This window comes from Watersipora subatra, chromosome 1 (genome assembly GCF_963576615.1).
Source record: "Watersipora subatra chromosome 1, tzWatSuba1.1, whole genome shotgun sequence".
Taxonomy (NCBI): Eukaryota; Metazoa; Bryozoa; class Gymnolaemata; order Cheilostomatida; family Watersiporidae; genus Watersipora; species Watersipora subatra.
The window spans coordinates 26,385,047-26,411,799 of record NC_088708.1 but is presented as its reverse complement, the minus strand read 5'-3'; the positions used below and the strand labels follow the sequence as shown (position 1 = coordinate 26,411,799).

At 36.1% G+C, this 26,753-nt stretch overlaps 3 protein-coding genes across 6 annotated transcripts in view; 2 read left to right on the top strand and 1 right to left on the bottom strand.

Moving 5' to 3' along the window:
* Nucleotides 1-26,753, top strand: part of LOC137406529 (syntaxin-7-like) — a 383,065-nt gene that overhangs the window by 331,430 nt on the left and 24,882 nt on the right. The window lies entirely within an intron of this gene.
* LOC137396960 (thioredoxin, mitochondrial-like) lies at nucleotides 1,152-7,323 on the top strand. Its single transcript, XM_068083278.1, has 4 exons — nucleotides 1,152-1,226; nucleotides 2,065-2,306; nucleotides 6,728-6,851; nucleotides 7,011-7,323. The coding sequence occupies exons 1-4, from the start codon at nucleotides 1,224-1,226 to the stop codon at nucleotides 7,122-7,124; spliced, it is 483 nt and encodes a 160-aa protein (XP_067939379.1). The 5' UTR covers nucleotides 1,152-1,223; the 3' UTR covers nucleotides 7,125-7,323.
* On the bottom strand, nucleotides 7,157-26,556 carry LOC137410574 (metal transporter CNNM2-like). Of its 2 annotated transcripts, XM_068096012.1 has the most exons (6): nucleotides 25,179-26,556; nucleotides 21,069-21,212; nucleotides 19,289-19,426; nucleotides 12,082-12,330; nucleotides 8,450-8,731; nucleotides 7,157-7,982 (listed from the first exon to the last, which is right to left on the bottom strand). In XM_068096012.1, the coding sequence occupies exons 1-6, from the start codon at nucleotides 26,539-26,541 to the stop codon at nucleotides 7,942-7,944; spliced, it is 2,217 nt and encodes a 738-aa protein (XP_067952113.1). In that variant the 5' UTR covers nucleotides 26,542-26,556; the 3' UTR covers nucleotides 7,157-7,941. The 2 variants fall into 2 exon arrangements, with proteins under 2 accessions (XP_067952113.1, XP_067952114.1); XM_068096013.1 differs by having other exon boundaries at nucleotides 7,157-8,731.

The following is a 26,753-nucleotide window of genomic DNA, read 5'->3' as shown; positions in this document are numbered from 1 at the left end:
ACTTTTGATATACCTCAAACATTTCACCTGGGATAGAACTTAATTTGTTTCATGAACTATAAGGAGCTATTTATGGCATCTTATCTGAAATGTGAAAGCATTTTGCTAGTACATTTCATACTGCGGCATCAACATTTGTTTTGTAATTTGCCTAATTTTTATATGTGAACCTATTTAAATTTTTCTGCAACAGATTAGAGAGTTATTTGCGCAATTCATTCGGATAACTAAGACATACTTGGTAATTGTCTGTAAAGCTCTTTCATAGTGGAAGTTAAAAGTTGAACCTATTTATAATTTGTACATTTGGAAGTGAATTGGGTTAATTTGTTGATCATATGTATGCTGTTTTCAACGGCACAGTATTCTGTATTAGTGTATATGGAAATTAGAAAATTTTTTTGTATTTCTAGGGCAGCTAAAATAGAGATTCTGCTTAGGTTTTTTGTAATATTCATATTACATGTGGGAGTGGCAGTCAACTCAGTGAAAATGGGGTTAATAAAAAGTTATTTCTACAGAAAATAAGTTTACAATTGTTTGGCATGCCTTACATGAGCAGTAACTCAAATCAATAACAAATGCGCGGTCATGTCATTATAGTTATGCTATCAACTATCTACTTGACCAACTCGAATATAATGCTCTATACATACATGTACGTTAGTTTCAAAAAGGTTTTTTTGTTATCTATGATTGACTTTTTTCGAAAAATGTTTTTTTAATTCTAAGTCAATAATATCAATTCATAATATTCATTTGTGCAAGGCACTGGCAGTACTGGCGACCATATCATAATGACATTTTTATGCATTACTTGCATTGAAAGTGCCTACCAGACTTGATAGCTATTCCCAATCGTGCACAAATCAGCACAATCAAATTTTTGTATTTTTTATACATTTCTTGGTTAATTTTTAGTTCAGACAATCTTTTGTTCATGTTCACTTTTGATAGGCTTTAAACATAAAATGGTGGATGTTACTTTGGTTGTAAAGTGCAGTATTTGCTCAAATTTTATATAATTTTTTTTATAAAATTGGCATGTTACCTGCACTTAGTTATTCATTAGTCATCACCATCTTGATTTTTTATTTCTTTTATTGTTAGTTTAAAAATAATTCAAATTTTGCAATTTTCAAATTTTTTTTTTGCAGTTTGATAGCTGAGAATAGCATTCAACAGAGGACCAGGTCTGCATAATTTCAACACTGGTGCTAAGTATGGTGAGTACTGAGTCAGTTGTAAAAGCTACATATTGGAGAATGCTATGAACTGGTCTGTATGCATAACCTGCTACGTAACTCATTCAACCCAGCATTGAACAGATGTATTTCAACTTGATACACTGGCACGCTATTGCTTTACAAGGAAATAGAGCAATTATGCTACTGAAGTATTATAATACGTTATGAAACTGAATTAAATCTTCTCAGTTGATAAACTTCTTGGTAACCAGTTGAGCTGTTAATAATCCTTGTAACAGCTTTTTTTATTTATTGCCTCTGTTGCCCGGCAACACGAAAACATTGACCTTTGGCTCCTCAGCCTCTGGTTTGAACGAAAATCATTTTTCTGAGTCGCATGTGTTCGAAACCAATAAGGATGAAGGCAAAAATAATTCTTATGAAAAATATTACTCGTATTAGCAGTAAAAAGAACTCAATTATAATAATGTAAAAAAGATGGCTCATATTAACAGCAAAATTGATCACTTGCATTGCAAATTGTTGGCTCAGAATCCAGCTGATATAAAATAGCAGATTATTGGTTGGGGGACACGGTACTCATACATGCAGCTTTCTCTTTATGCTTGTTCTAAAATCTCTCTCAGCTTTGCCGCACTCTGAATGGCTACAATTTAAAGTTCCGCCATTCCTCACTCATATAAATTTCAAGAGTCTTACGTCCTCTTTAATTTTTGTTAGGTTGTGTTTTCAAACTTGGCAACTCACTCACTTTTTCTTGGCAAACAGTGTACATAAGACATGTACGTCATAGCAGCCAGCAAAATGGTTTCACATACATTTGCAATAATTCACTACCCCATCTCATAATTGACAGACAGCAAAAAGGGGAGCAAGCTTGCTCTCTCTTGGTATCAGGCTGGCTGCCACAAGGATTCCTCGGAATGAGATGGCTCATCCAGTTATTAGGACGGTTTCAAGTCAGCGTCTGCTACACACCAGCCCTGCTCGTCTAGCAGCTGATAGCCCTTTTACAGTTATTAATGCGCAAGATGAGAATGATTTTGAGGATAAGGTCATAAGAAGTTCAGTGCCAGTTGTTGTGGATTTCCATGCTACGTAAGTATATGTGCCAAATGTTCATACTCGTATCTATGTATCTACTTTGTAATGTTTTGGAATTATGTTGCCTTAAATTTTGACTATTTTTATCGCACGATGTTTGCGCTGTTTTTGTGATTGGGAGAATGATTAGCTGGAGCAGGGAAGTTTAGAATATTTTTGTTAAGTAGTTTGCTATGACAATTTTTTTGGAATTCTTTTTAGTAAGTGAAAGTAGTAAATACTAGCAATTATCTCAAGGAAGCTAAACCTTGAACTGAAATATTTACTTCAACAACCGATATCTGACAGATTATGCAGGGTACCATAAATTTGTACAGCACGAAAAGTTGTGCTGAGCATTCTTAGAGAATGTGAGAACTCAGCAGACATGCAGATAAAGTGGTTGACAGCCAAATTGGTGAACTTGCCTGCATGAAAAGCTATTTTCAAAACCAGTAGTTTTCTCCCGTATGGCCGTTGTATCATTCATACACCTGATGTGAGCAGCATGCAGCTTTCTCAGCTATTGAAATTGTAAGGAGACTAGAGATCTATTTGTGAATTTCATTGCCATTACAAAGACTTCTGTGTATAGTATGCTTGCATTTTGAAATAACTCAAAAATTGTTTTTTACCTCAAAAGGATAATGAGAAACTTAATTACTAAAGTATTTGCTTTCAAGTGATTCTATTCTTGCCAGCTACTACCTTCAACAGGTTGTATTAGTGTGATCCTTTGACCTCTGCATTTCATTGTATGATTTGTAAAATTGTGCACTCCTTTTAGTTCAGATATTGTAAATATGAATCAGGAGAGTTGTCCGCTCATGATAGGTAAAGAGCACAGCTCTGTGATAATCCCAAAGTTTCACGTGTATCTGTGTAGCAGCCGATTAATTCCTAGTTTCTGCTGTCAGTTTTTTATTTCTTTCCTCATATGTAGGACTAGTGTTCAAAATGACCGTGGCACTTGGTAAACAACGAAATGACCACTTGCCACGGTCATATAGGGATAATGATAATCGTTACAGATATATATCAAGTGTTAATCGTGATATCAAGGTTATCTTGGGTCAAGATATGACTGATCTCGACTTATGATAAGCTCTACATACAAATGTTTTCCAAATATCATGTCCAACATTTTTTTCAATCCTATAATTTTGTTTGTGGAGGTATAATTGCTGTTAAAAGCTAAGAATAAAACAAAAAGAAAATATATAAACTATTTTGAATTACAACTAGTGTAGGTTACGCCACATATTTATGTTATGTTATCAAAGCTAAGCATTTCCAAACCCGTTAATTTGTCTCTAAGGTAGAGTAACAATAATAAGTTATTTTTACTGACTCTTATTTTATTAATTTAGTTTTTACATAAAATTTAGAGTTTTAAATTTAGCTTCTTCATAATTTTATATGATGTATTTGTTATGATGCTATGGATAGTAACCCGATGTATCTATCAGTTCTTTGAGCTCTGAAATGAGTTAATAAATACAATATATTCCTGTAAGAGTATTTGCTTCGACATACATCTATCAAGTCAATATCCAAATGATATTAATTTCACATGTCAAGGTTTGACTGTACATTATTGTACGCAATCACACTGTAAACATACACGTAATTAGTTTAATTCATTCCAAAGCTCTAAAACTATTTTAACAATAAACTCTTCTAATTATTATATCTAGTAGTATAGTATTAAAATAAATGCGTAATGTAATATTAAGTAAAAAACTGAATGTAAAAACCTCTTGTAATTAAAATTATGATGTATGTATACATATATTTATATGTGATATTTGAAACTAAACTAATAAAATAATAGTCAATAAAAATACTTTATCACTTCATCTTTACGTGTAAGACAGGCAAATGGATGTACAGTAGACAGTGTAGTTTTAGGAATACAGGGCTAGTCTAACCTCAAGTCCATCAATGTTTAAATTATACGTGTATTCTGTCATGCAAACCCCTCTCCTAGGACAAAAAGCATTTCATGCCACCCTGCTCTGTGACTGTAAGTAGTATCATTTGTCTATGAATTTATTATTTATGCACTATCCTTATCAGCACTGATAAGAAATAAATCTGGACCAAGTTAGAACCAAGAATAACTTTATTGGCTGTGACAGAAAAGATTGCAGACAAACAGTGCAAACGAACCGTGTGCACCACAGAGTGAATGCTACCAATGCGCACTCTGACAATGAGAGTACCATTGCCTGCCCCTTATGTAGTGAAAGTTCAGTTGCACTTTATTCTAGGACAGTGAAAAACTCAAAATTGAAAAATAAGGAAGCATGTTCCCACAGATCAAACGGGCACCCCTTTGCCGGAGCCTCGTGAAACTTGGAGACGGGAACTCCACTATTTGGGGAGTACTGGAGTACATAAACTTTAAAGGTTGACTTGCAACAAAATTCACATTACAGTTATTTGGTATCAAAAGATTCACCATGTCTTACTCTATTGTGTTGTAGGTGTCAAATACGTGGAAATGTGATTACCAGATCTTAAAAGCTCAAAAACGGAAAGCCGCCGTAGATTGGAATCTGTTTATTTATCTGACGTAGTCATTCCAGTTTGGTTATCGTCTTGTCACGTATGTTCTCACGTGAATTGAAAGGCCAATAAAAAGCTTAATGTAAAACTCATCGTAGCACTAGTTTATGACAAACACTTCGGGTTTTACCGAAGACCTCGTATCAAATATAGATGCTTGCTACTTTACAGTTTTCTTTCGGCATTATTCAATCGTCAAGTCGTAATCTGATCACATGACCCAATACTTCGCAAATAATTTTTGCAGCTCTTTTCGATTATCACAGGTAACCAACAGGCTCGTCATGATTATCAGACAATGATATATACTCCTTCGAGGTAAGGTTAAAAGGTTTAACGATTTTTTACGGTAAGTTGTAAGATATCAGTGCTAAAAGTGACAGCATTACAATGACGATAAAACAGACGCGTAAAAACAATAGACATGGTTTTATTGAATGCGTGAAGTATATTTGTGAAAATATTTCGACGAATGAGGTTGCATGAAAGTGTAAACAAAAACCATCCTGTAACAGCTACGTCCCATTTGAGCCGTTTTGGAAAGCGAATCCAAACTAGGGCGGTCTCGTGTGGCTGCGATTAACTGTTCGTTTTTGAGCTTTAAGAGCTTGTAATAACATTTCCATATATTTTGCACCTACAACACAACAGAGTAAGACATGGTGAATCTTATGATACCAAATAACTGTAATGTGAATTTTGTCGTAAGTCAACCTTTAAATTAAAACTTAAACATATATTATTTGTATTCTTCACCTTTATTTATCGTGGCAAACCTTCCTGCATCCTCTCGTCTCACGCCTTCATCTTCACATTTGAAATTTCTTCCTTATGACAGCCACTAGATGGCTTTATAATCATTTTTAAAGAACTGATCAAAAATGTGTTCTATATTTCCTGCTTTAGTTCCTTGGTAAAATCATTGCTCGCTTCCTTTTTCACCACTAATACCACCCAGGCTAACCTTCTTGTGACCCATGATTTTAAACATATAGAAATGAAGGATTGCTTAATATCGGAACACCAGAGAACCAACTATTGTGAATGAAACTGCCCAGACGTTCCGATTTACAAAAGTGAGATATCAGATGAGTCAATTATTTCTGCACATTTTGTGACCTACATTTTAAAAATTGGCGTGTCAAGGTGATTGTAAGCCGAAGTTTGACCCAATAGTTTGACCCTACGCGGTAGTGAGTGTGTCATTTGACTCGAGTTTGACCCTATGTAGTAGTGAGTGTCTCAATTGACTCAAGTTTGACTCTATGTGGTAGTGAGTGTCTCAATTGACTCCAGTTCGATACACGCTACAATGTCATCAGTGATTACATATGATTGGTAACTTTATCGTGTGATAGTAACCACAGATGGTCAATGTCATTGGTATGTCATCGACTCACCATAGATCCACAGTTACAGTTGTCTACACAACTAGAATGCTGTCATTAAACCGTTAACAAAGTACTTTGAAATCTTGGCAAGGCAGCAAAATATCTATCATGACGCTCTAAGGTAGCAATCAAATGTCTGAAATTTAGAAGAAGAAAAAACTTTGCTCCATTGTTACCACGCAAAAAGCAGAACTCTATACATTTGAACATCTAAAGCTACATGTTTCAAGCTAACAACATCGTCTACCTTCATCAGCGTGACTAACATGCCAATCGAGCCCTTAAATCACTTGAATATTCATTGAAATAACACTTGATTTTTTGTGGCTTTATAGTGCTATTAATTACTAAAATCTACTGCTTGCTACTATTGTTATAGAAAGCAAACAAATGACAGTCTGTGTGTGTAATAAGACCCACTTTGGTAAACATTATATTGCATGTACATGTATTATTAGTAAGCATGTTCTACAGGTGGTGCAATCCATGCAAGTTACTAGCACCGCGATTGGAGAAGATATTGAGTGAAGAATCGAAGCCTGTCTGCCTCGTCAAAGTCGATGTAGACAAGATGGAAGATTTAGCGATTAAATATAAAGTAAGTTTGTGGTCTTTTCATGATAAAATAAGTCTCCAATGATAGAATGGTTTAGGAAAGCCTATGATACTATTTTAGTTTGTCAGTGTTTGTTCGTTTGTATTTTGAAGGCAAGATAATTGTTTTCCAACATGTTGACAAAGAGCATTACTGTTGCAGGTTCAAGGAGTACCTGCAGTGTTTGCATTTCGTGACGGTAAAGTTGTCGACAAATTTGTTGGCCTTCAAGATGAGGATCTTATTGAAAGCTTTGTCGCTAGGTTGGTTAGGTGAATATTGAAACAGTTGTAGAGCTATTGTTTCAATCCCAGATTTAAATCACCATCTTTATTTTATCAAATGGTCAAAATAGTTTTGCATGTATTTATGTTTTAGATAAAGTATGACAAATAAAACTATAACAACTTATGCATCACGTAATAGCTAGCTGATGGCAGTACACGGAATGAACTTATAAAAATTATATTATTTACCTTATAGTTGACAGTTAACTTTTACACCTGTGGTTACATGCGAATTAGATCAGTTAAACTGTTACATAAATCAGCTCACACCATGCCTGGTAACACGAAGAAGAAAGGTTTTGCAAGAATGTCACTAAATAGCTCTAACTTCAGCACTTCTATAAATCAGCTTGTTCCTAATGTCCATGCATTTAATATTGCCAAAATTATAATACAATAACGCAAGGGATTTTAACAACAACCAAAGCATTATGACAAATATTATTTGCAGTAACATGAACTACTCAAGACTCTCTCAAAATGGAATTACCTACTCTATGACCTGCATCCTAGTAAAACTTGAACAATTTATGGAAGTATTAAATCTGCTGGTAGAATGCGAGTAAGCCTGAAAGATGGCTACCTAGCAGGAATGAGAATCTGTTAAATTGTGACAGATGTTTCAGAACTTGCGAGTCAGATATAAGAAAGAACATGCGAGGTTGCAAGCACAACAGATATACCCATGCTACACCGACACTTTCTCAACCAATCACCCTTGTTCAGATTATGTTAGCACAACATCTATAATAATAGTTTTGCCAATTATTGATATAATAATAGACCAGCATTGGTTGAAAAGTGTCTTACGGTGTTTGAATCAGTCTCACCTCTTCACAGATGGACCCTATTGAACGAAAAAAATGTGGCATTAAAAGCATAGACATAGATTTGATTACTACAATTGAGCTTGTGAAATGCTATCTACTGTGTAAATAGAGAGCGAGCACAAATGAATAACAACAGCCTTGTTTAACGCAAGTAAATTAAACTACATTAAGTAAAATATAACATCTTTGGTCTGTCTGAAAAAAACAGCGGTTAATGTATGCGTTAGTTGCGAGCCTCTCCGAGGTCATAATGCATTGTCATCATGCATATCATCCACCAGCGAAACCTGCTCTGGTACTGTAAAGTGACCAGATGAATTGCGCTTATCTGGATATATGACAGTCCTGGTGGGCCCATTTGACTCTCTGCCAGAATTAAGTTTGAGGGGAATCAATGTCATGTCATTTCTTTTCAACTCATCAATATTACCCGATGAATAATTGCGCTGATGCTGCCGCAGGTAGGCGGGAATAAAAGCGCTACCTGATTCAGCATGATGCTGCGTCAATTGATTAGCTTTTTTCCATTCTGCAATGAAAGGGTCTTCTTCGGTTGGCCCTGGATCAGCCGTGTCTCGTGGTGTCTTCGGTTGTCGCTCCATTAGTGTGGCTCTCTGAGCTGCGATGTACTGGTGTCTCCTAACTTTGACAAACTCGAGGTCAGTCAAGGCCTTGACGGTGAAGTCTGGGATGTACATGTGCCCTTTGCTGTAAACGAGGTCCTGTAGATTTGATGCCGAATTTGATGAAAAAGCATCCTTGTTGGCTACAAGTGTAAAGAGCACAAGAAACTGAAGGAACCCTTTGGATGCTTGTAGAAGTATATAAAATCATTACTTTTTAATTTAGTCGTTGTAAACTAACTTTTTTTTTCATCGTTAAATGAATAAATATGATATCAGTAGAATAACATATAAACGCTTAATCTTGGCTAGCACTGCTCGCATCTAGCGGAAGCATTGAGCATCGAAAATAAACTTTATTTAAATAACATCAGCTTGCCTTCATAATCATGATAACACATCCTTCACATCAGTAAGCATAGCTTTCCTGCATTTATTTTTACGCATGACAGCCTTGGTTTATTTGTAAACATACTGACCGATGCTTATTACATTAGCGTATTGCTGTGATTTCTTGAGCAAAGTGTCCAAAAACAAACTACTCAATAGAATGGGTTTGAATTTAAATAACTAAAGTTTTAAAAATAATTCTTTACAAAGTTGAGGAATGAATTTATTTTAAACAATAGCATCATTTTAAAACATTAAAACGAGAATCTGTAAAAATACAACATTAATGTTAGCACCGGTGATTGAACCCTACTGAAATCATTGAAATAGAAAAACAATTCAGGGCAGAAACAAGTAACCGATAGATTAGCAAGGAGTTGTTTGAATATAGGGAAGACAACTTGTCACAACAACAAACTTAAATGACGAATTTGAACATTTAATTTTTTTGTTTTATATTTGATGTTGATAAGACAAGTTTGAATACACTGCATAGTGCATACACATTTGAAATTTAACAGAGGTATATCAGCTAATCAACTGTAAATAACTGGGTGATGGTAAAGTTAAGTTTTGTAGTCAGCCCACTCAATCCACCAACTTTTATACTTGAGAAAAAAACAGCTTTTTGTATTTAATTCTATGCTGTATGATAAACATTGACCCATAATGCGGGCGAACTCATTTTCCAAATGAAGCGAAATGCATGTACATTGACATGAGTAGACGATTCCTAATAATATTATTCTGATTTCTTAACACATTTATATTTTAACACAATTGTGCAAAAAATAAAACTATGTAATAGGCAATTGGTCAGCATACCGAAGGTTTATGTTTAGAAATTAATGATTTTTTAGCCTTTTAACATCTTATCAATAGAAGAGTTATTAAAGTATATAAATAATATAGTAGCATGACAGCTTATAAAAAAGGAAGGTTTTTATCAAAGACACAAGTCACTCATTCATTCATTTTCACACGATTAATATTAATTAGCTATATGGCAGGGTGAGATGTGGTAGTAAAACTGCAGGATAAACACTGACACATCCACGTCTCTGGAACATAAAGCATGGGGACACCTCTTTAGACATGACTAACTGGCTCTAAGTCTACAGAACGACTAATGAGGTAACACGGCTGGAAGGCATCACTCCACACAAATCGGAGTAAAAAAGCTGACGTAACATGAAGAGATATGACCAAGCATAGCGGGTGAGGCAATCTGTCATAGTGAACAATATAGTTGGGCCAAACTCCTTCGACAGACACATCAAATGTTTGCTAGCCCTAGAGTAAAAATAATTATAATTTTTAGGTTTTGAAGAGTTCCCTGATAGTAAACTAAGGCAAAGATATTTATATATTTTAGCTACGAAAACTTTCTACTGCTACTCACTGCCGTTTTTGCTCAACTTTATGCCATTACATTAACGTTTACAAGCCAAGGATGTGTTGCTCACACAAGAATTACGAAATAATTACATTTTTAGATCTGGAATTGACACTTATGAATTGAGAAGTGACCATGACCTGAAAGCGAGTCTACTTTAATAATTTTTGCTTTGAGGGATACATCTCAAATCTTGAAAAGATTTATATAGTGTACCGCTAGTATGTGAATTCGTCAGCAGTGAGCAACTCCAAAACCACTCGAATCATGAAAACCCAGTTTATATGTACTTGTCAGATGGAGGTCAGAATACTACACTTCCATAATAAAATACGAAAAGAAATATGCGAGTACTAGTGATGAGATTCTTTAAGACCTTCCTAGAACCAAACAGCTCAGCAAAGTCTATGCATTTTGCAAATTTGGGAAAGACAACTCTATTTAAAATGTGCGCTTATTAACTAACTGACAACCCTTGTGCAATTGGCATATATATGTATTTTCTCCTTACTTGTGATAACCTAACAAGGGGAATCCTACAGATGGTACATGGTTAATGAACTTAATTTCTTAGCAGTAACCTAATAGACATCGCTAATAAAAAGTCAAGCCCATAATCATCCGCTGCATATCATTTTAAACTATATTATAAACCTATTACAGTCACCGAAATAAATTACTACTCAATTAAAAATTTTGTTACTTGAAAAAAGAAGCAAAACTGATTTTTATCTGCACCAAAAAGGGAAGCAACCAAAATTATCAGATTTGTGCTATATAGCTAAGACAGCAGCATGTGACTGTAACATAATTATAGCATAACTGTAACTATATTATAGCAAAATGGACTAAAAAAGCAAACTTATAGCTATTTTAAGCATAAATTTGAATCTTATCAAGTTATCATTTCTAAAGATTTTATATATTACATCTGCTTTAGCTTGACTACCAGCCTAAGGACTAAATGACAGCAATCACATATGATAGATAAGTCAAAAGAAGCTAGTTGCTTGACTATTTGCTTCAACAACTTGTTGGAAACACAGTCAAAATACACATAATAATCGACCACAATCTTGAACTGACCAGCTTCCGAGCTAGAGATCTGAGCAGAGTCTAGCCATATTTCTAGGGCAGATGTTACAGTCGTTTTTAAAATTATCAAACAGACATATTATTTTTGGCTAAAATTGTACCAGAAATCAGTGAGGCTACAATTAAGCAATTAAGCTTAAAAATGGTGGTAAAATACACCACAATATGGATTATGTAAAATCTGATTGAATATAATTTAAAGTGAGCGTATGTCTAGGTAAAGCCTGTGTGTCGAAGGAGTTTAGGAGATAGAGAGGTACACATAGGGGTAGTGCAGGTCAGCACACGGTCGCTGATCGCTATCTACTGACCAGTTCGGCGTAACCCTCGGCCAGCAAATGCGTCTGGGTGACTCTCACGAGCCCGACCCAAAGCATTGGGATAGCTGGACCGGCTAGTGGTCAATGCCTGGTGACCTCCACGACAGCCGCCGGATGGCAGCCCATCTTGTTGGCGTACAATTGAGCCTTGTAACAGATAAATTGTGTGTCAGAGGCAAGGTTCAGTTAGTGTCTGCAAGTCATGCAACACTCATGAGGCATAATGGCCCCGTTGCGCAAGAACCTATGAGCCAAGTAACGATGGTTCAACGCCTACACTAGCTTTACGTACCTCCAGCTGATAGAGCCTGAGCTCCAAAACAGTAGAAAGGACCAGCTTCAAAACGATAGTTGTCCTTTCCAATTTCAACACTACATTTTCCTTGCAGAATGATGATGAAGTAGTCGGCGGGCTTCTTGGCGATGTACAGGAGAGAGTCTATAGATTTTTCATCGAACTTTTGCTGCACAAAGATGTCTTGCTTCAAGAGTCTCTTCAAGATGTTTGATGAGATGTGTTCTTCCTTGAATGCTTCGACAGCTACAAATACTCATTGGTAATTAAACGGAAAGGATAACCTATATAGCTTTACTGGCAGTCTTTCCAGAGAAGACAACTTCCATATCATTATTAAACTCTGAATACAAAATTTGTTCGGCAACTCACAACACCAGCTGTGGACAATATATACTAAAATTGGGATGAAACGCAAAAACATTCATATTCTTGTTTCATGATCACTGGCATGTTTATACTGTTGCCTGATCACATGCATGTTTATACTGTTGCATGATCACAGGCATGTTTATACTGTTGCATGATCACAGGCATGTTTATACCGTTGCATGATCACATGCATGTTTATACTGTTACATGATCACTGGCATGTTTATGCTGTTGCATGATCACATGTATGGTTATAATGTTGCATGATCACATGCATGTTTATACTGTTACATGATCACTGGCATGTTTATGCTGTTGCATGATCACATGCATGGTTATAATGTTGCATGATCACATGCATGTTTATACTGTTGCATGATCACAGGCATGTTTATGCTGTTGCATGATCACAGGTATGTTTATAATGACTATGTTTGCTCACAATAGAGAATAATCTTCTCATGCTACTGTTGTACTCTTTTAGTGTAGATGTTCCTGTTTCCTTCAGTTAGTTTACATACGACACTACTTGACGAGAGACACCAGCAACCAGACAAGCATCTGTGTGTGACATTCATGAGGTTTTAATAGACTAAAGCTCATATTAAATCACTCAAGCATGCATTTGTCAGTAATGCATAAAAATATTTTGAGATGTAAATAAATTATGAAGCATACCAGATTATTTTGGTTTGAAACGAAGCATTTATGGAATAGATTAATAATAATTTGGTAGATTAACAAGCACGCCAACTTTTGTACTTGCTGTTTGAATGGAACATTGTTTATGATTGCTAATCCACCAAACCGCTACTGCTGACGCGACAGCTGAATGCTTCTCTCGATTACCTACCCATATTTCTTTAGTTGCACATTGCTGAACAATTACAGTAAGTAGGAAGAGGGATGAGCCACACTCTTTTTTTATTTGGCTTGAAAACATTTTCCTATTCACAGTCATAAATGGAAGGACGGATTTATGATCATCGGAGAAAATTATAACAAACATTGCAAACAGCAATGCTACTTGATTCAGATATGAATGTGATGCGTACCGTGCCAACCCATAACAGTCACAGTGGAAATGGCTGTATGACTAACAACTAGAATTCGCACAACTCTTTCCATATAAGATAATTGTGTAATCAGTGGATCAGAACGAGGACTAACTAACAACTAGAACTTTCACAACTCTTTCCATGAAAGATATAATCAGATAATCAGTGGATCAGAACGAGTATGATTCACATATTTGTAAGATCAGGACAAAATGAGGAGTAATTTAATATATAATTTATGGCTATTGACGAAATTTACAATGAGTAACAATGTTGTAAATGATAGTTTTCATTTTCCAGCAAAGTATCCGGTTTATTACGCACGCTAATGTATGTTAGAAATTATTTTGAATGTTGAGTCAAATATTTTCTCAAATTTACATTGTATGGTAGAGAATTGGTATGTTTTTATGTAATAAATTGTAAGTAACTTTCCCCATTCGTGTTTCATCTACCAGAACGTAAGCCTGAAGCCTTACATAGCTAATAAGCCAAAATATTATATACGTTTACAGAGATGCTCCGCATCCACTCCATATACTACTAGAGCTAAAGAGATCAGTGAATAAGGGAATTGCTAAACATCAAACAAATGTATGGCGTAGGGGATTCAACGGCGAGTGTTTGCTTATGCTGTGTTAGGGATAGCCACTCTTATACAATTACTATAAAGGGATCGATACCAGTGGCAGCTTAATCCTCAAAAATTCCTTGGCGAGCGGTTTCAAACAGGCTGGCCACTAGCGCATCTAAATGTGGGCAAATTTAGGAGTTAGAGGCTATGCTCTCAAAAACACTCAACTGCGTTAGCCCATATCTTAAGGGATGGTTAAAATCAGATGACGAATGCTGTAAACTAAAGGGTTAGGTTATTTCACTTGCTCATTTTCTGGAATGAGATGAACGATTGGTTGTTAAACAGAACCTTGTGACTGGTCAAGTCTACAAAGGAGTCTACAGTATGATTTTAATTCATTCCATCGTTGGCATCGTAAGGCGAAAATTTCGTATTGAGGGGTATAGAAACCATAGTAATTATCTAATGCAAACACCCCTTGGTAAAAAACATCAACATTTTAAATACACACTGTACATATTAAAAATTAGTAACTAAATAGTATGTTAACCTTGGTAACTATAGTTACCTACAGTAACTTTAGTATATTTAGCGATTATGATCCGCAACAAAATGTAACATTACAATGTACTACGTGCAGTACATACCTTAGGGAGTTATTTATTACCTTTGGTACAGCCGTATAACTTAAACTTTAAATTTAACTTAAATGAATTTAGCCTACTAAACACACACTTAAAGCTAAGTTGTATTATGTATTTTACTAAGCTTTAATTTTCTCATTGTCCTAATCTTTATTACCTGTTTCCGTTTCATGTTTACTATAACTTATAGTGAATAACGCTGAACTGACATAGCGAGAACTGACATAGCGAGAACTGACATAGCGAGAACTGACATAGCGAACATCGTATATATCTCAGCCATTGTGAGAAGGATTTTGGCGAATAGCATATTAACATCTTCACCATTCTTTCATATTCAGCGCATCAACAGCAAAATTTTAAGTTCGAGAGAAACTTTTGTTGATATTGTATACCGAAAAAATCTTGTGTGGCAGAGACAAAAAACATTGTGTTCCACGCGGTGAGGGTGTGTTCCACATCGTATAACAGGGTCATGGTCACCCAGGGGCGCACTGTATTAGAACAATTAGCAAGAGCACGCCAGATTTTGCGAACAAATAATCAATGCAATGGCTGACATTGTGGACTCTATGATCATGCTAAAGGAGCGCAACTAACTAATCTCTCTTGAACTATATTATGGTAGTTCCACACTATTTTATATGCAAGGTTATCATATATATTGTTGTATACAAATGCGATACAATTCAATGCCTTTAGCCGAGGCTCTAGACAAGAAGTATTGCGAGTTTTGCGGATATTTGAACAGCGAATATACAGAGTCAGTGAAATCCTAGAAATCTGATATTAGTGATTGATTGCAATATGGTGCGATATGGTGCTTATCCACATCGGAGGTTTTTTTATGAGCAATAGCGTTCTCAACTAAAAGGATGCGTCTCAAATAAAGTGAACGTAAATGCAATGCATAACTTACTATAAGCATACTATTTTACTGTCAAATAAACGATGTGGAGTGTGTCCTGTTCAAAACAAATGTTATATTCTCCAATCGGTACAGCAAGAATTTGCCACAGAACTGATGACAAAGAAACACGGAGCGATGATAGTATGATTGACACAAACTCATTTCCACTTGTTGGAATAGCGCAATTTTGGCGTACCATTGCTTAACAAAAACTTGGTGAGTTATGCATTGTTCTCTACAGAGAAGGTGAAAGAACAACACTACAGAGGTTGCTGTTTGTCTCACAACAGCAACCTCTAGTGTTCTGTAAAGAGCCAGTCCAAAAACGAGATCTTGACTAGCCTATAATTTTTTAATTTTCTGCCAAGTACTTTGGAGTTGTCTGCCCGTGCTTGAATAAAGGCAAAAAAAGCAATAAAATGAAACAGCCACTAGGATACAAGAAGATTGCATAATAAATAATGGAATGAAAAATTTAACTCTACAGATCAACAGAAAGAGCTCGAAACAGTTTGCAACTCTTTCCTTCACACTAATGAGAATATCGACAAACCATTGGCACGCGTGCAGTGCTCTGCCTCATTAAAGATGTGTTTCCACTAATTGCACAACTACACTTCAAATATAATTTGTAGGAGCTGTTAACCCTTTGAGAAGCACCTGCAGATGAAGACAAGCCAATAGTCACAATGTTGTGAAGTGAATCCATTTACCTATCACTATAGATTTACAATGGCAGCCCTTCCTTGTGTATAGATTATATATATTTGGCAGTTTAAATACCCTAGGACACTTATGTATTCGCCTCATCTAACGTTCGCGTTTTCGCGGAGTCATCTCCTCGCGAAAATTTCATGAGCGAAACTAAACTATCATAAGGAATGGTGCGAAAACGCGGAATTAAATAGCTTTGTTCATTGATAGCCCAAGAAACAAATGGCAGCAAGCGATCAAATTGCATTATCAATCTCAGCCACACAATTCTACCTGCGGTTTACAATTAAAAACTAGTCCTAAATTGAAACATTTTTTCCTACCGGTGAACCGAACCTGAGGAATCTAATTATGTTTGTTCCACTGTATTTATTTTCACATCACTATATTTTCGCACTCATCAGAGCTGCGAAATTAAGTTGCAGCGAAATTTTACTCTGTATGCTACTCACGAAACTAAATACTAGGGAAATATAAGTGTCCTAGGGTATGAGCTGCCGCTTGTGTGCAGAATTTAACTTGAAAGTACATTATGCAATACTAGCTAGTACTAACTACCCATAGTAAATATTACAACACAAGATTAACAAACCTACAAAAAATCATTCTTTGAAGAATGAAGGTCAGAGAAATAGCTTCCTTCAAAAATTGAAATGTTTATATATTTAGTTAGTTCCTGGAATTGTACGATTCCACGAAGGGCTCATACATTGAGATTCATGATTTATAAAATTGGAAAATGTCATTTTTGCAGCCAAATCTTCTGATCAAAATGCAATGCAATTAGCCATGCAATTCACCTATTTACGTGAGCACTCTGATGAGCCAGTAATCATTGCGGAAGAGCTGTTAACATATGTTAATAACTAGTTAACAGTCGCTGTGTTTATTCCTGTTTGGACCTTCACTACCAGCAGTTAAAACTCATGCGAATAAGAAGTCATGTGGTCATACTAACAAACGAGAATGTGCAACCACTAAAAACAATCGCAATCCGCTGGAGGTGAATAATTGTGACAAACTGTTTCAGCCGAGTACAGACAGACCATGTATATTACACATTATTGCAAGTGTAGTCAGTCGTTATACGTGTGATACGCGTCTTTTTCATAGTTAAAATGAAACGGCAGTATTGTTCACAAATAGTCTGACATTATCACGTATTACCTGCTGCACCTTAATATCAGCAAAGCGATGGTGTATGCGAAGTTGCTTTAAAATGAAAGCTTTATGAAAGTTCTGCTGTGTTTATCTCAGATGTGTAATACTTTTTAAATAGCTACCATGTTGCAAGTTTCTTTTAGCAAATTTCTCCCGCCATTATTGGCACTAGCATGCTTGGCAGTCCCGTGCACCGTGAGAGATCGTCATGAGTGATCAGGATGTGCATAATTATTCCGATTACTATTCAAATGGTGGAGTGGTTAGCACGCCGGTTTGTAAACCGGAGTGTCCGAGTTCAGTTCCTGTGCAAGGCAATTTATTTCTCAACTCTCTTAGCATGGCTTCAGACAGACGGCTTCGCTTATCATAGTAAAAATTATTTTATATGTAAAAAGGTTTAGTGTCCGCAATCTTGTTTAAATGTATAGCTTCTGAAGGAGAAAAGGCATGATATGAGTACGCCTACATCAAGAAAAAGGCACGATATGAGTACGCTTACATCAAGAAAAGGCACGATATGAGTACGCTTACATCAAGAAAAGGCACGATATGGAGTATGCTTACATCAAGAAAAGGCACGATATGAGTACGCTTACATCAAGAAAAGGCACGATATGAGTACGCTTACATCAAGAAAAAGCACGATATGAGTACGCTTACATCAAGAAAAAGGAACACATTAAATAATGAAGAGGTAAAATGATGCAAGGACGTAAAACATGTTCAAATTGTAGCGCGTGGCATATGTACCTAGAAACTTTATCATAAAGTGAAAGGACTGTCCAGATTAGTTAGGACTTTGGAAGCTGAGACTACCTGAACACCTTAGTCACTGTGACTACACGTTACATTTTTATATACAGGCATCATCTGTGCTGAGTGAATAACTTGGATATCACAGGTGATGACGGCTTAAATCCCATTGCAGCTTAAATCAGCCTAATTTGCTTCCATGAACAGACAATATAGAGCGATAACGATCTAGCTGAAAAACCTATTTAGCTATCACAAGGATCTTTTCAATGCGACTGCCACACAAAAGTGCTTGTTCCTTCGGATAACGGCAGCACTACTGTTAATTATGATTATACTAGCTGGTATAGAAGTGGTCTAGACGTAACTGCGCAGTCATTTGATGTCTTAATCATGGGGTTGGTCCAGAAAAATGGTGAATAGGAAATGTAACGAAATCGTTTTAATAAAAACTGTTTATAGAAGCAATGATCCTATCTGTAAGAGCTTAGTATATTACTATGGAAGAAGTGCAGCAGAATTATATCTATTTTTAAATGAGATATTGTTTGTTAATGATTTTAGGAACCTTTCAAGCTACCACATGTAGAATCCGCCAGCATAGACAAATTTTAGCAGAAGCCAGCATTAAACCAATCGCTGACATCTACTAACTGGACATGCTCAATAAAGCCTTTTTAGGAACAAAATTGTGTTTTTGTTTGACAAATGATAAACAGAGCCTTTGATTTATGTCATCCAGAACAGGTCAATAGTCATAAATGATTAAGGAATGCAGACTGAAGAGGGCAGGGCGGGCTACAAAGACCAGCTAGTATCAATAGTCTTTATTTAGCCTTCTATGTTATCATATCTTACATGGCAGCCAATAAGTTTAACCCCGACATCGACTGTGGGACCCGGCACAGATGCCCCTAAGCCAATGTTGTGCAGTGATAAAACAGCTGAGCTAGTGGTTAACTCTTGTTATCTACTGTAACACCTTGCTGTAACACCTTGCGGTAAAACTCACTTGTTTGGAGGTACTGGAAGGTGGCGAGCATAAGGTGTCCACTCAAGCAGACTCTGTTTGAGCCATCAATTGGTTGGTTGAAGACAGAGAAATCCTTTTTCCTTAAATTGTGCCTCCTCCGCTTTGTCTGGTTGTCAGCTAGAAATCAATCAATTATTTATGAACACAGTTCATACTTGCTAAGCGTTACCCGCCTTCCTTTGTCCCTGTATCTTGCCATTTTTACCTTATAAATTTAATCAATGCTTCTCCATCCTATCAGGACATACCTTACTGGAGTTATTAGCCCTTGTAAGCGCATGTCTATGCAGTCGGAGAGGCTCATGTGTAACCCAAATTTCTTAACTTAGGGACAGTTACATTACTGATAGAAAAAATACCAAAAATAATTTTAAAAAAACTTATATTAAATAACTACATTGTTTTGTATACTTAGAAATCTTAAAATATTATATTTCGTAACCTATTTGCGATAGATGATAACAAAAAACAATCACCAAGTCATTCCCAGGATCGTAATTTAGGATTAAAATTAATGTAAGTCATGCTTTATTTTCAGGCAAATGCAGGATGTCTGCTCACACAATACAGGATTATTTGATTCCTGATCAGAGGCCGCAACACACCATTTTCTCTCCCTGAGAACAGAAAACATATCTGGTTCAAACCAGAAAACGACCTCACTTTTTATTATTATAATCTGAAGAGAATGCTCAAAGAATACTCACATTCCTTATCGATATAACTGTACACAGCTATTGCAGGTTAAAAGTTCAGCGTGATTAAAAACTCAGTTCAACCCAACCCCGCGGCAGACTCTCAGACTAGAATATATTGAGTATTTGTCTCAGGTGTATGTTGGAGTACATATGACGTGATGCACAATTATCTGGTGTAAGATATACTAAGGGCTAAAACATCTGGTATGAAGTGAAATCCATTCATGCGTGTAACACGCCTCTAGTTAGCTAACACCAATATCTTCTATACATGATGTGTTTTATTTTATTACGTAGTGCTCTGTTTGTCATCCTAGCATAGGCTTGAGATATCAGCTCAGTTCTTTAGTATATGATTCACTGTCAAGGTCACTTTGGGTATAGCAATACAAATACTTGTTTAATACCATTTTTGAATGATGCCGACAAATCCTTTTGTATTTAAAAACTACCTGCAAGCCACCAAATACAATTCTTAAATGAGCGTATCCACTAACTAGACAGAGCATGTCTGGCCAATTTTGGATGCTTGTTTTTATATCCCGGTAACCAAAAAAAAGTTTATTTTTACCTTTTCTGAAAAGTGAGAGTAAAATTATTTACCGGTAAGATGTCTGCATTATCGCTTTTCTCAGACGTATAGTTGGCAAACTAAAACAACATTGATACAATTGATAGATTGAGGAATTTTTTGGCCATGGCAAAAAGACTGCCACGCTTAGAAAAAAACTTCCCAAACTGAACCTTAGGGTCAGATAACTTTAGACCTACATGAGAAAAATCTTCCATGGCAGAAATTTTGAAAATCCTTGCAGAATTGGTAAATGAGTGAGTAAAGATAGATTATCTGTGATGTTGATGTTTTGACAGGTTTATATTTTTATCTAGTGTAAAAACTGAGAAGAATGTGTGCAAAAACTCCTATTCAGACAGCCATATCAGATGCGTTTTACAAATGCATCAATGACGAATGAAAGATTTTGGCCACTTTTGAAGACCATGGTTTGGAACATATCGTGATAATTAGCGTACTAGTTTACCAACTCTGTTTTAACACTTACTGATGATGTCCGTCTCATCGAGAATCTCACACTGTATGATTTCTTCAATGATGTCTTCGAGAGTGACTATACCAAGAACGTCGTAGTATGGATCAGCGTTTTCATCATCCACAATCCTCTGCACAAAAGCCATGTGGGAGCGCCCTATAATCACCAACAAATTCATCACGACTTTTTATTGGCATCCTTCCAGAAACTAGAGTGCCATGCTATTTAAGGGCAAAGCAGTGTATGTTGGCATTGTTCCAAATACTAGCTGACGAATTATGTACGTAAACAAAAACAAGTATAGTAAACAAGAGCTACTACCAAATATTATTTAATATTTAGCCTCAATTTTATGGTCAAAGCTTGATTGTAGTACATAAACAGCAACCACATCACATTCGTCATCTACTTTTTCACAAAACACAGTTAGTTAACAAACAGTGTAGGGAACATGAAAGCCAAACACAATTGACAGAAATACAAAGCGTGGAAAGCTGACTCGCTTGCATAATAAACACAATAGACACTAAGCATGATTTCATTAACACAATGAAAGGCAGCAATCCATTTTTTGGCATACACTGACTTCTAGATATATGCTAGAATTAGAATACATATTACGTATATTGATGGTGGTTCAATCAATATATCTACGCTGATTGGATGGCTACAACTGACCAACAATCACGAGTGAAAGGAAATATGAGTTGAAGTAATTACTTCCAGCCAATGCACGCTCTCTCGCGCAGTGACACTGCCTCTTACAGCTAGTTGCATGACAAAATTAGAGTTTGCACTAGCCAGCTCTGTGAGTTGAAGATTTGTTTAAAAAATATCAGACACACGGACAGAAAATCCAGCATCACAAACTGAATTTTTAATTGGCAACTATCCAACAGCGCTGAATCGAAAATGTACAATCGGGCTTATAGCGGATTAAAGTAAAAGTGTCCTCTAGTCTAATACTATTAGCAGTACTTTGACACATCTATAATATACTCATAAATGGATTAATGGAGGCTTCATTCTTCAGTACAATTGACTGAGACATATTTGATTATGTAACTGTCCAACACCAGAGGTAAACAGATGGCCACCTGCTAATCCCTCATATACACGAAAGTAGATAATAGCGAAAGTAAATTATGGCTTGTCAACTTTTGTTTAAAATTTGGCAAAAGCTTTAAATTTTAAATTTATTAGGATGACTGAAATTCGATAAGGGAGACAAGGTGAGAATAAGATGGGAAACAATGATACCAGGCCTCAACAACAAATAGCCTATATCTACTCCCGTTCCATGAGGAAATACAGCTGCGGTGTAATGCAATAGCAAAGATCACATCATTGAACAACATAGAGACAGCATAACTGCTCAGTTTTGGTATCAAACAGACAGAAAGCTGAGCCTATGTCACTACAGGATGCCGATATTAACAGAGTTTATTATGTGTGTGATGTTTTGGTTCCTCCATTAATAGAGTTTATCAGTGTGCTAGAGTCACATGATTCCATATGATAATCAACGTCTATCAACATCAAATATCCAAGATCCATTAGCATAGTGCCTGGACTCATCTCAGTCCTATCCATCGTTTTTTTACGTCATCAAGCCGTTTGCACATGGACTCGTTCACGAAAAAGCCACCATATTTGTAGAAAACGATCGTTTTTCTTTTATTTAATAGTACTTTTAGGTGTTGTTTTGATACTTAAATAAAAAATTGCAAACAAAGCATCGTTTTCAAAAATTCATTGCAAAAGCTTCGTGTTTTTAATGATAAAATTATCTATAAAGATGGCCGACAACGATAAAATGACATCACAAAAAAACGAAGGATTGTACTCAGACTGATCATTCATTGATGCACTGAGTCACTCCTCCACATTGATAAACCAAATCTTCGAAGATAACGCCATTGTAACTTAGTGAGTATTTCCATTGTTGCTTGCAAATCCTGACTAATGCCGACAGCAATTAAAAGCCTGGTGTTAACTCAAGGGCATCCAGAGACTAAAGCCATAGCTCCTTTATACAAGAGCTAGCGCATAACAACTACAACGAGGTTCTATTTCATACTGAGCTGTGGTAAATTGAGCCTAAGCAAATTCACACAATACTGTACGAACAAAATGTCCTTCAGTCAACGGCCTGCTCATATTTATACAGCCAACTAACCACCATACTTGCTCATAAAAATAAATTCATAAAAGTTTTATTACTTGAGGTAATAAAACTCGTATTTTTCACATCTTGTTATGCGTTTACCAGAAGTACGGCAGTATAATGTACAGCAAATGGCCTCAAGTACGGTAATGTGCTTAAAACCAGGAAAATAACAAAGTATATTCCTCACCCACATGCAATAGCAGCGTCATCTAGCATGACCTAACAACAGTAGTTATGCTTCTATTTGCTTACGGACCAACAGATTTTCCTCGCACCCTTATGATCAAGCATGCAACTGTGAATTTGTATAGCGGGATTACTGATCCAAATATCATCAAGAACACTAAACATTTTTGTAACGGGACACTAAGTGCGTGTAGTGGTATGAAGTATAATAGCCCGCAGACGAGGGAGGATTAGCCTCGAGGGAGATTCTCTGCACGCCTATCCCAAACCACTCTCTCTACATCCTATATATAGCAAGGTGCAGTACCAGTCCTTTGTCCATGCGGAAAAAGGGTCCCTTGGTTCAGGCAAGCGCTTGAGAAAAAATCTTTTTGCTTTATTCTTCGTACCCTATTATAGGTACATGCTGTTTCGATCTTGTGAGCTGCCCTATGCTTCGGTATTGCTTCACATTTATGACTTGCCATTTGGTTGCCGAGTGATTAACAAGTGCTTTGATGAACAGATATTTTTGAAAAGTTGAGTAAGCTACAAACACCTTATTTTGACTTTGGGTAATATCAAAGAAAGATGTTTCTCTCCTCTATTCCTTCAAGCATTCTCTGCTCATAGGCCCTACCACTATTTCTCATTTCTTTCTCCACTTTGATACGCTATAAATTTATCAAATCTTCGTTTGACAACCGTGGTTGGCAATACGGTCAAAGCTTGCCTTACTATCATTTCTACATACAAACTTTTTGATATTTGATGTAAAATTCAAGCATAGCCTATATTTGTCTTGACATAGGAAGTAATTTCCAATATATGACCTCTGGATTTTTCAAAAGTATAAAATATGCATCAGGAACTACAGCTTGTTTCTGAGAAACAAACACTAACACATTAAAGTAGATCACTGGGTTTTCACCTAAGATACGCCATGCTTAAAAAATATAGCCTTTTCTGACTAAAAACAACAAATTACCTTTACATGAACTATGCGTATTTATAAGCAGTATCCACCATGGTGAATCGCATTTGGCTAATGACTTGTCGATTGATGACCTATTATAGTATGTAGGTGCTGCTTAGAATAGCTTTAACAAACCTGAGAAATCGCTAGTAAAATCCACTTAAAAATTCCATATGATAACCATGATAACCTTATGCAATTTTCTTCTTTCATGGAGCAACTTAACAACCTCGTCATTTCTAGTTTAACAAGCATACTATATATATATATGTATATATTAATACTATGGCGAGTGCAGTTTAGCATTTTTTCAACAAACGAATGATGAATTTGGCTTGAAACAGCCTTCAAATCTTACGATTCAATAGTTTTTGACACAACAAGCAACAAAAATGCTAACTAGTCATTTTTTAACATACACTTGCACCTCATTTGACTTCCCTTGTAAAAAGTTAGCCAAATATATAATAAAACATTGCCAAAATAGACTGAATTTTATGGTTTTATGAAAATATTTACAACAAATCGTTTGATATAAATAAAACAAGCATGATTTGATCAAATATAAATAAACATTCGCCCAGACACAGCTCCCCATAACAATGTTCACATTGAAACAAGCATTTATGCTTCAATAGCCTACTTCAGATCAGCAAAATTGAATATCAGATTTTCAACATGAGAAGTAATTGAGCTAAACTTTCAACAAAAACAATCCAACCTTTCATAAAAATATGAGGCAATTACTTCTTGTCTCAAACTGTACTGAAGAGGCTTTTTTACCTTCAATAACCACTTTATGATTACTAACCTTTTTTGAATTCATCTAATAGCTGGTCCAGTCTGGTGTCTTCGAATACGAACGTTATCTGATGATTGTAAAATTTGCAGACGGTTTTCAGAGGAGTCTTGTCGTCAGGATCGACAAAGGCCAAATCTTTTACATTCAGCAAAGCTACGATGTTTAGTCGGTTTTCCTCAAAGACTGGCACTCTTGTGTAGCCCGTGTGCAGAATGTCAGTCATTGTCTCAAAGTCGAGTATTGCAGAGTATTCCACCATATAAACATCATCTATAGCTGTCATCACATCCACTGCCGACTTTTGCGTCAATTGAAGAGCGCCTTGAATAATATTTAGCTCTTCGTGCTTTATATCTTGCTTGTCAGCACCAAGTTTGATCAACTCAGCTAGTTTTTTTCTGTTATATACTTGACCTAGCTCATCACCAAGAATAACATCTAACAGCTTGCTCAGAGGGAATGCAATAGGAAAAGTGACTATCATGAAAATCTTTGTGATCCATATTGTTTTGGCACCAACTGCTAACCCATGTCTTGAGCATATGGCTTGAGGTACGATTTCACCAAATATCACAATGCACACCGTTGAAGCAATCACAGCCACAATTCCGCCACCAACGTCATCAAGTAAAATTGTTGTAGTGCTGTTGACAAGCACATTGCCCAGAAGTAGAGTGCAAAGCAAAAAATTGCCTCTCTTTCGCACCGGAGCTATAGATTTAGCAAGCTTCCTTTCGGACTCAGAACCAGAGTTTTGTACTATTGTCAATTCTGTAGGATCTAAGGACATAAGACCGAGATTTAAACCACTAAATAGGCCAGACAGTACCAATAAGACAGCAATAAAGACGATCTGTAGCCATAGCGGAAGCAATCGAGATTTTATAGCTATTCGTATGAAGTCTCCTTGGTAAACGTATGTAGATGTAACGTTGCCACTGGATATATCTTCAGAAGAGATCGTGGATTCAAGACAAAGGTAGTGATAAGCATATTCTTTCGATGCAGCAAGATTCAATGTAATTTGAGAAACATAAATATCATCTGCTAATCTAAAAATATTTTGCAGTTTATATGTTACAGGAGAAATGTCATATTTGCATTCGTCGCCTCGTTTTCCAACATCCCTAGTGACAGCTACAATTTGCCCTTCGCGCAAGTTCCTGCCAGTTACGTTGATAGTCACATCAATGTTTTCGGGTATTTGCAGGTATCCGTCTTTGATATTCACACGATCTCCTTCTCCAGTTAAAGCATAAATTTCTGAATCCACATTAAAGGAGTATACCACCGTATTGGGTAAAACACATAGTAATATTAAGAAAAATGGAGCATTAATGGTATGTGATGTTGCCGTTACACTTCTCGCCATGGTATTGCGCGTATCAGTTTCTGCACGCAGCTTTTAGCGAAGGCTTGTTGAGCGCTTCGAACAATCGCCTCTTATAGATTTAGCTACTGCTCTACACAGGTATCTCTAAAATAAATTATCGTCGTAAATATTACTTTTGACAAAGACGTTGAGTATATTAATTAGCTTAAGTTTTCACGAAAACCTAATATCTATAGATGTGACATTAACCC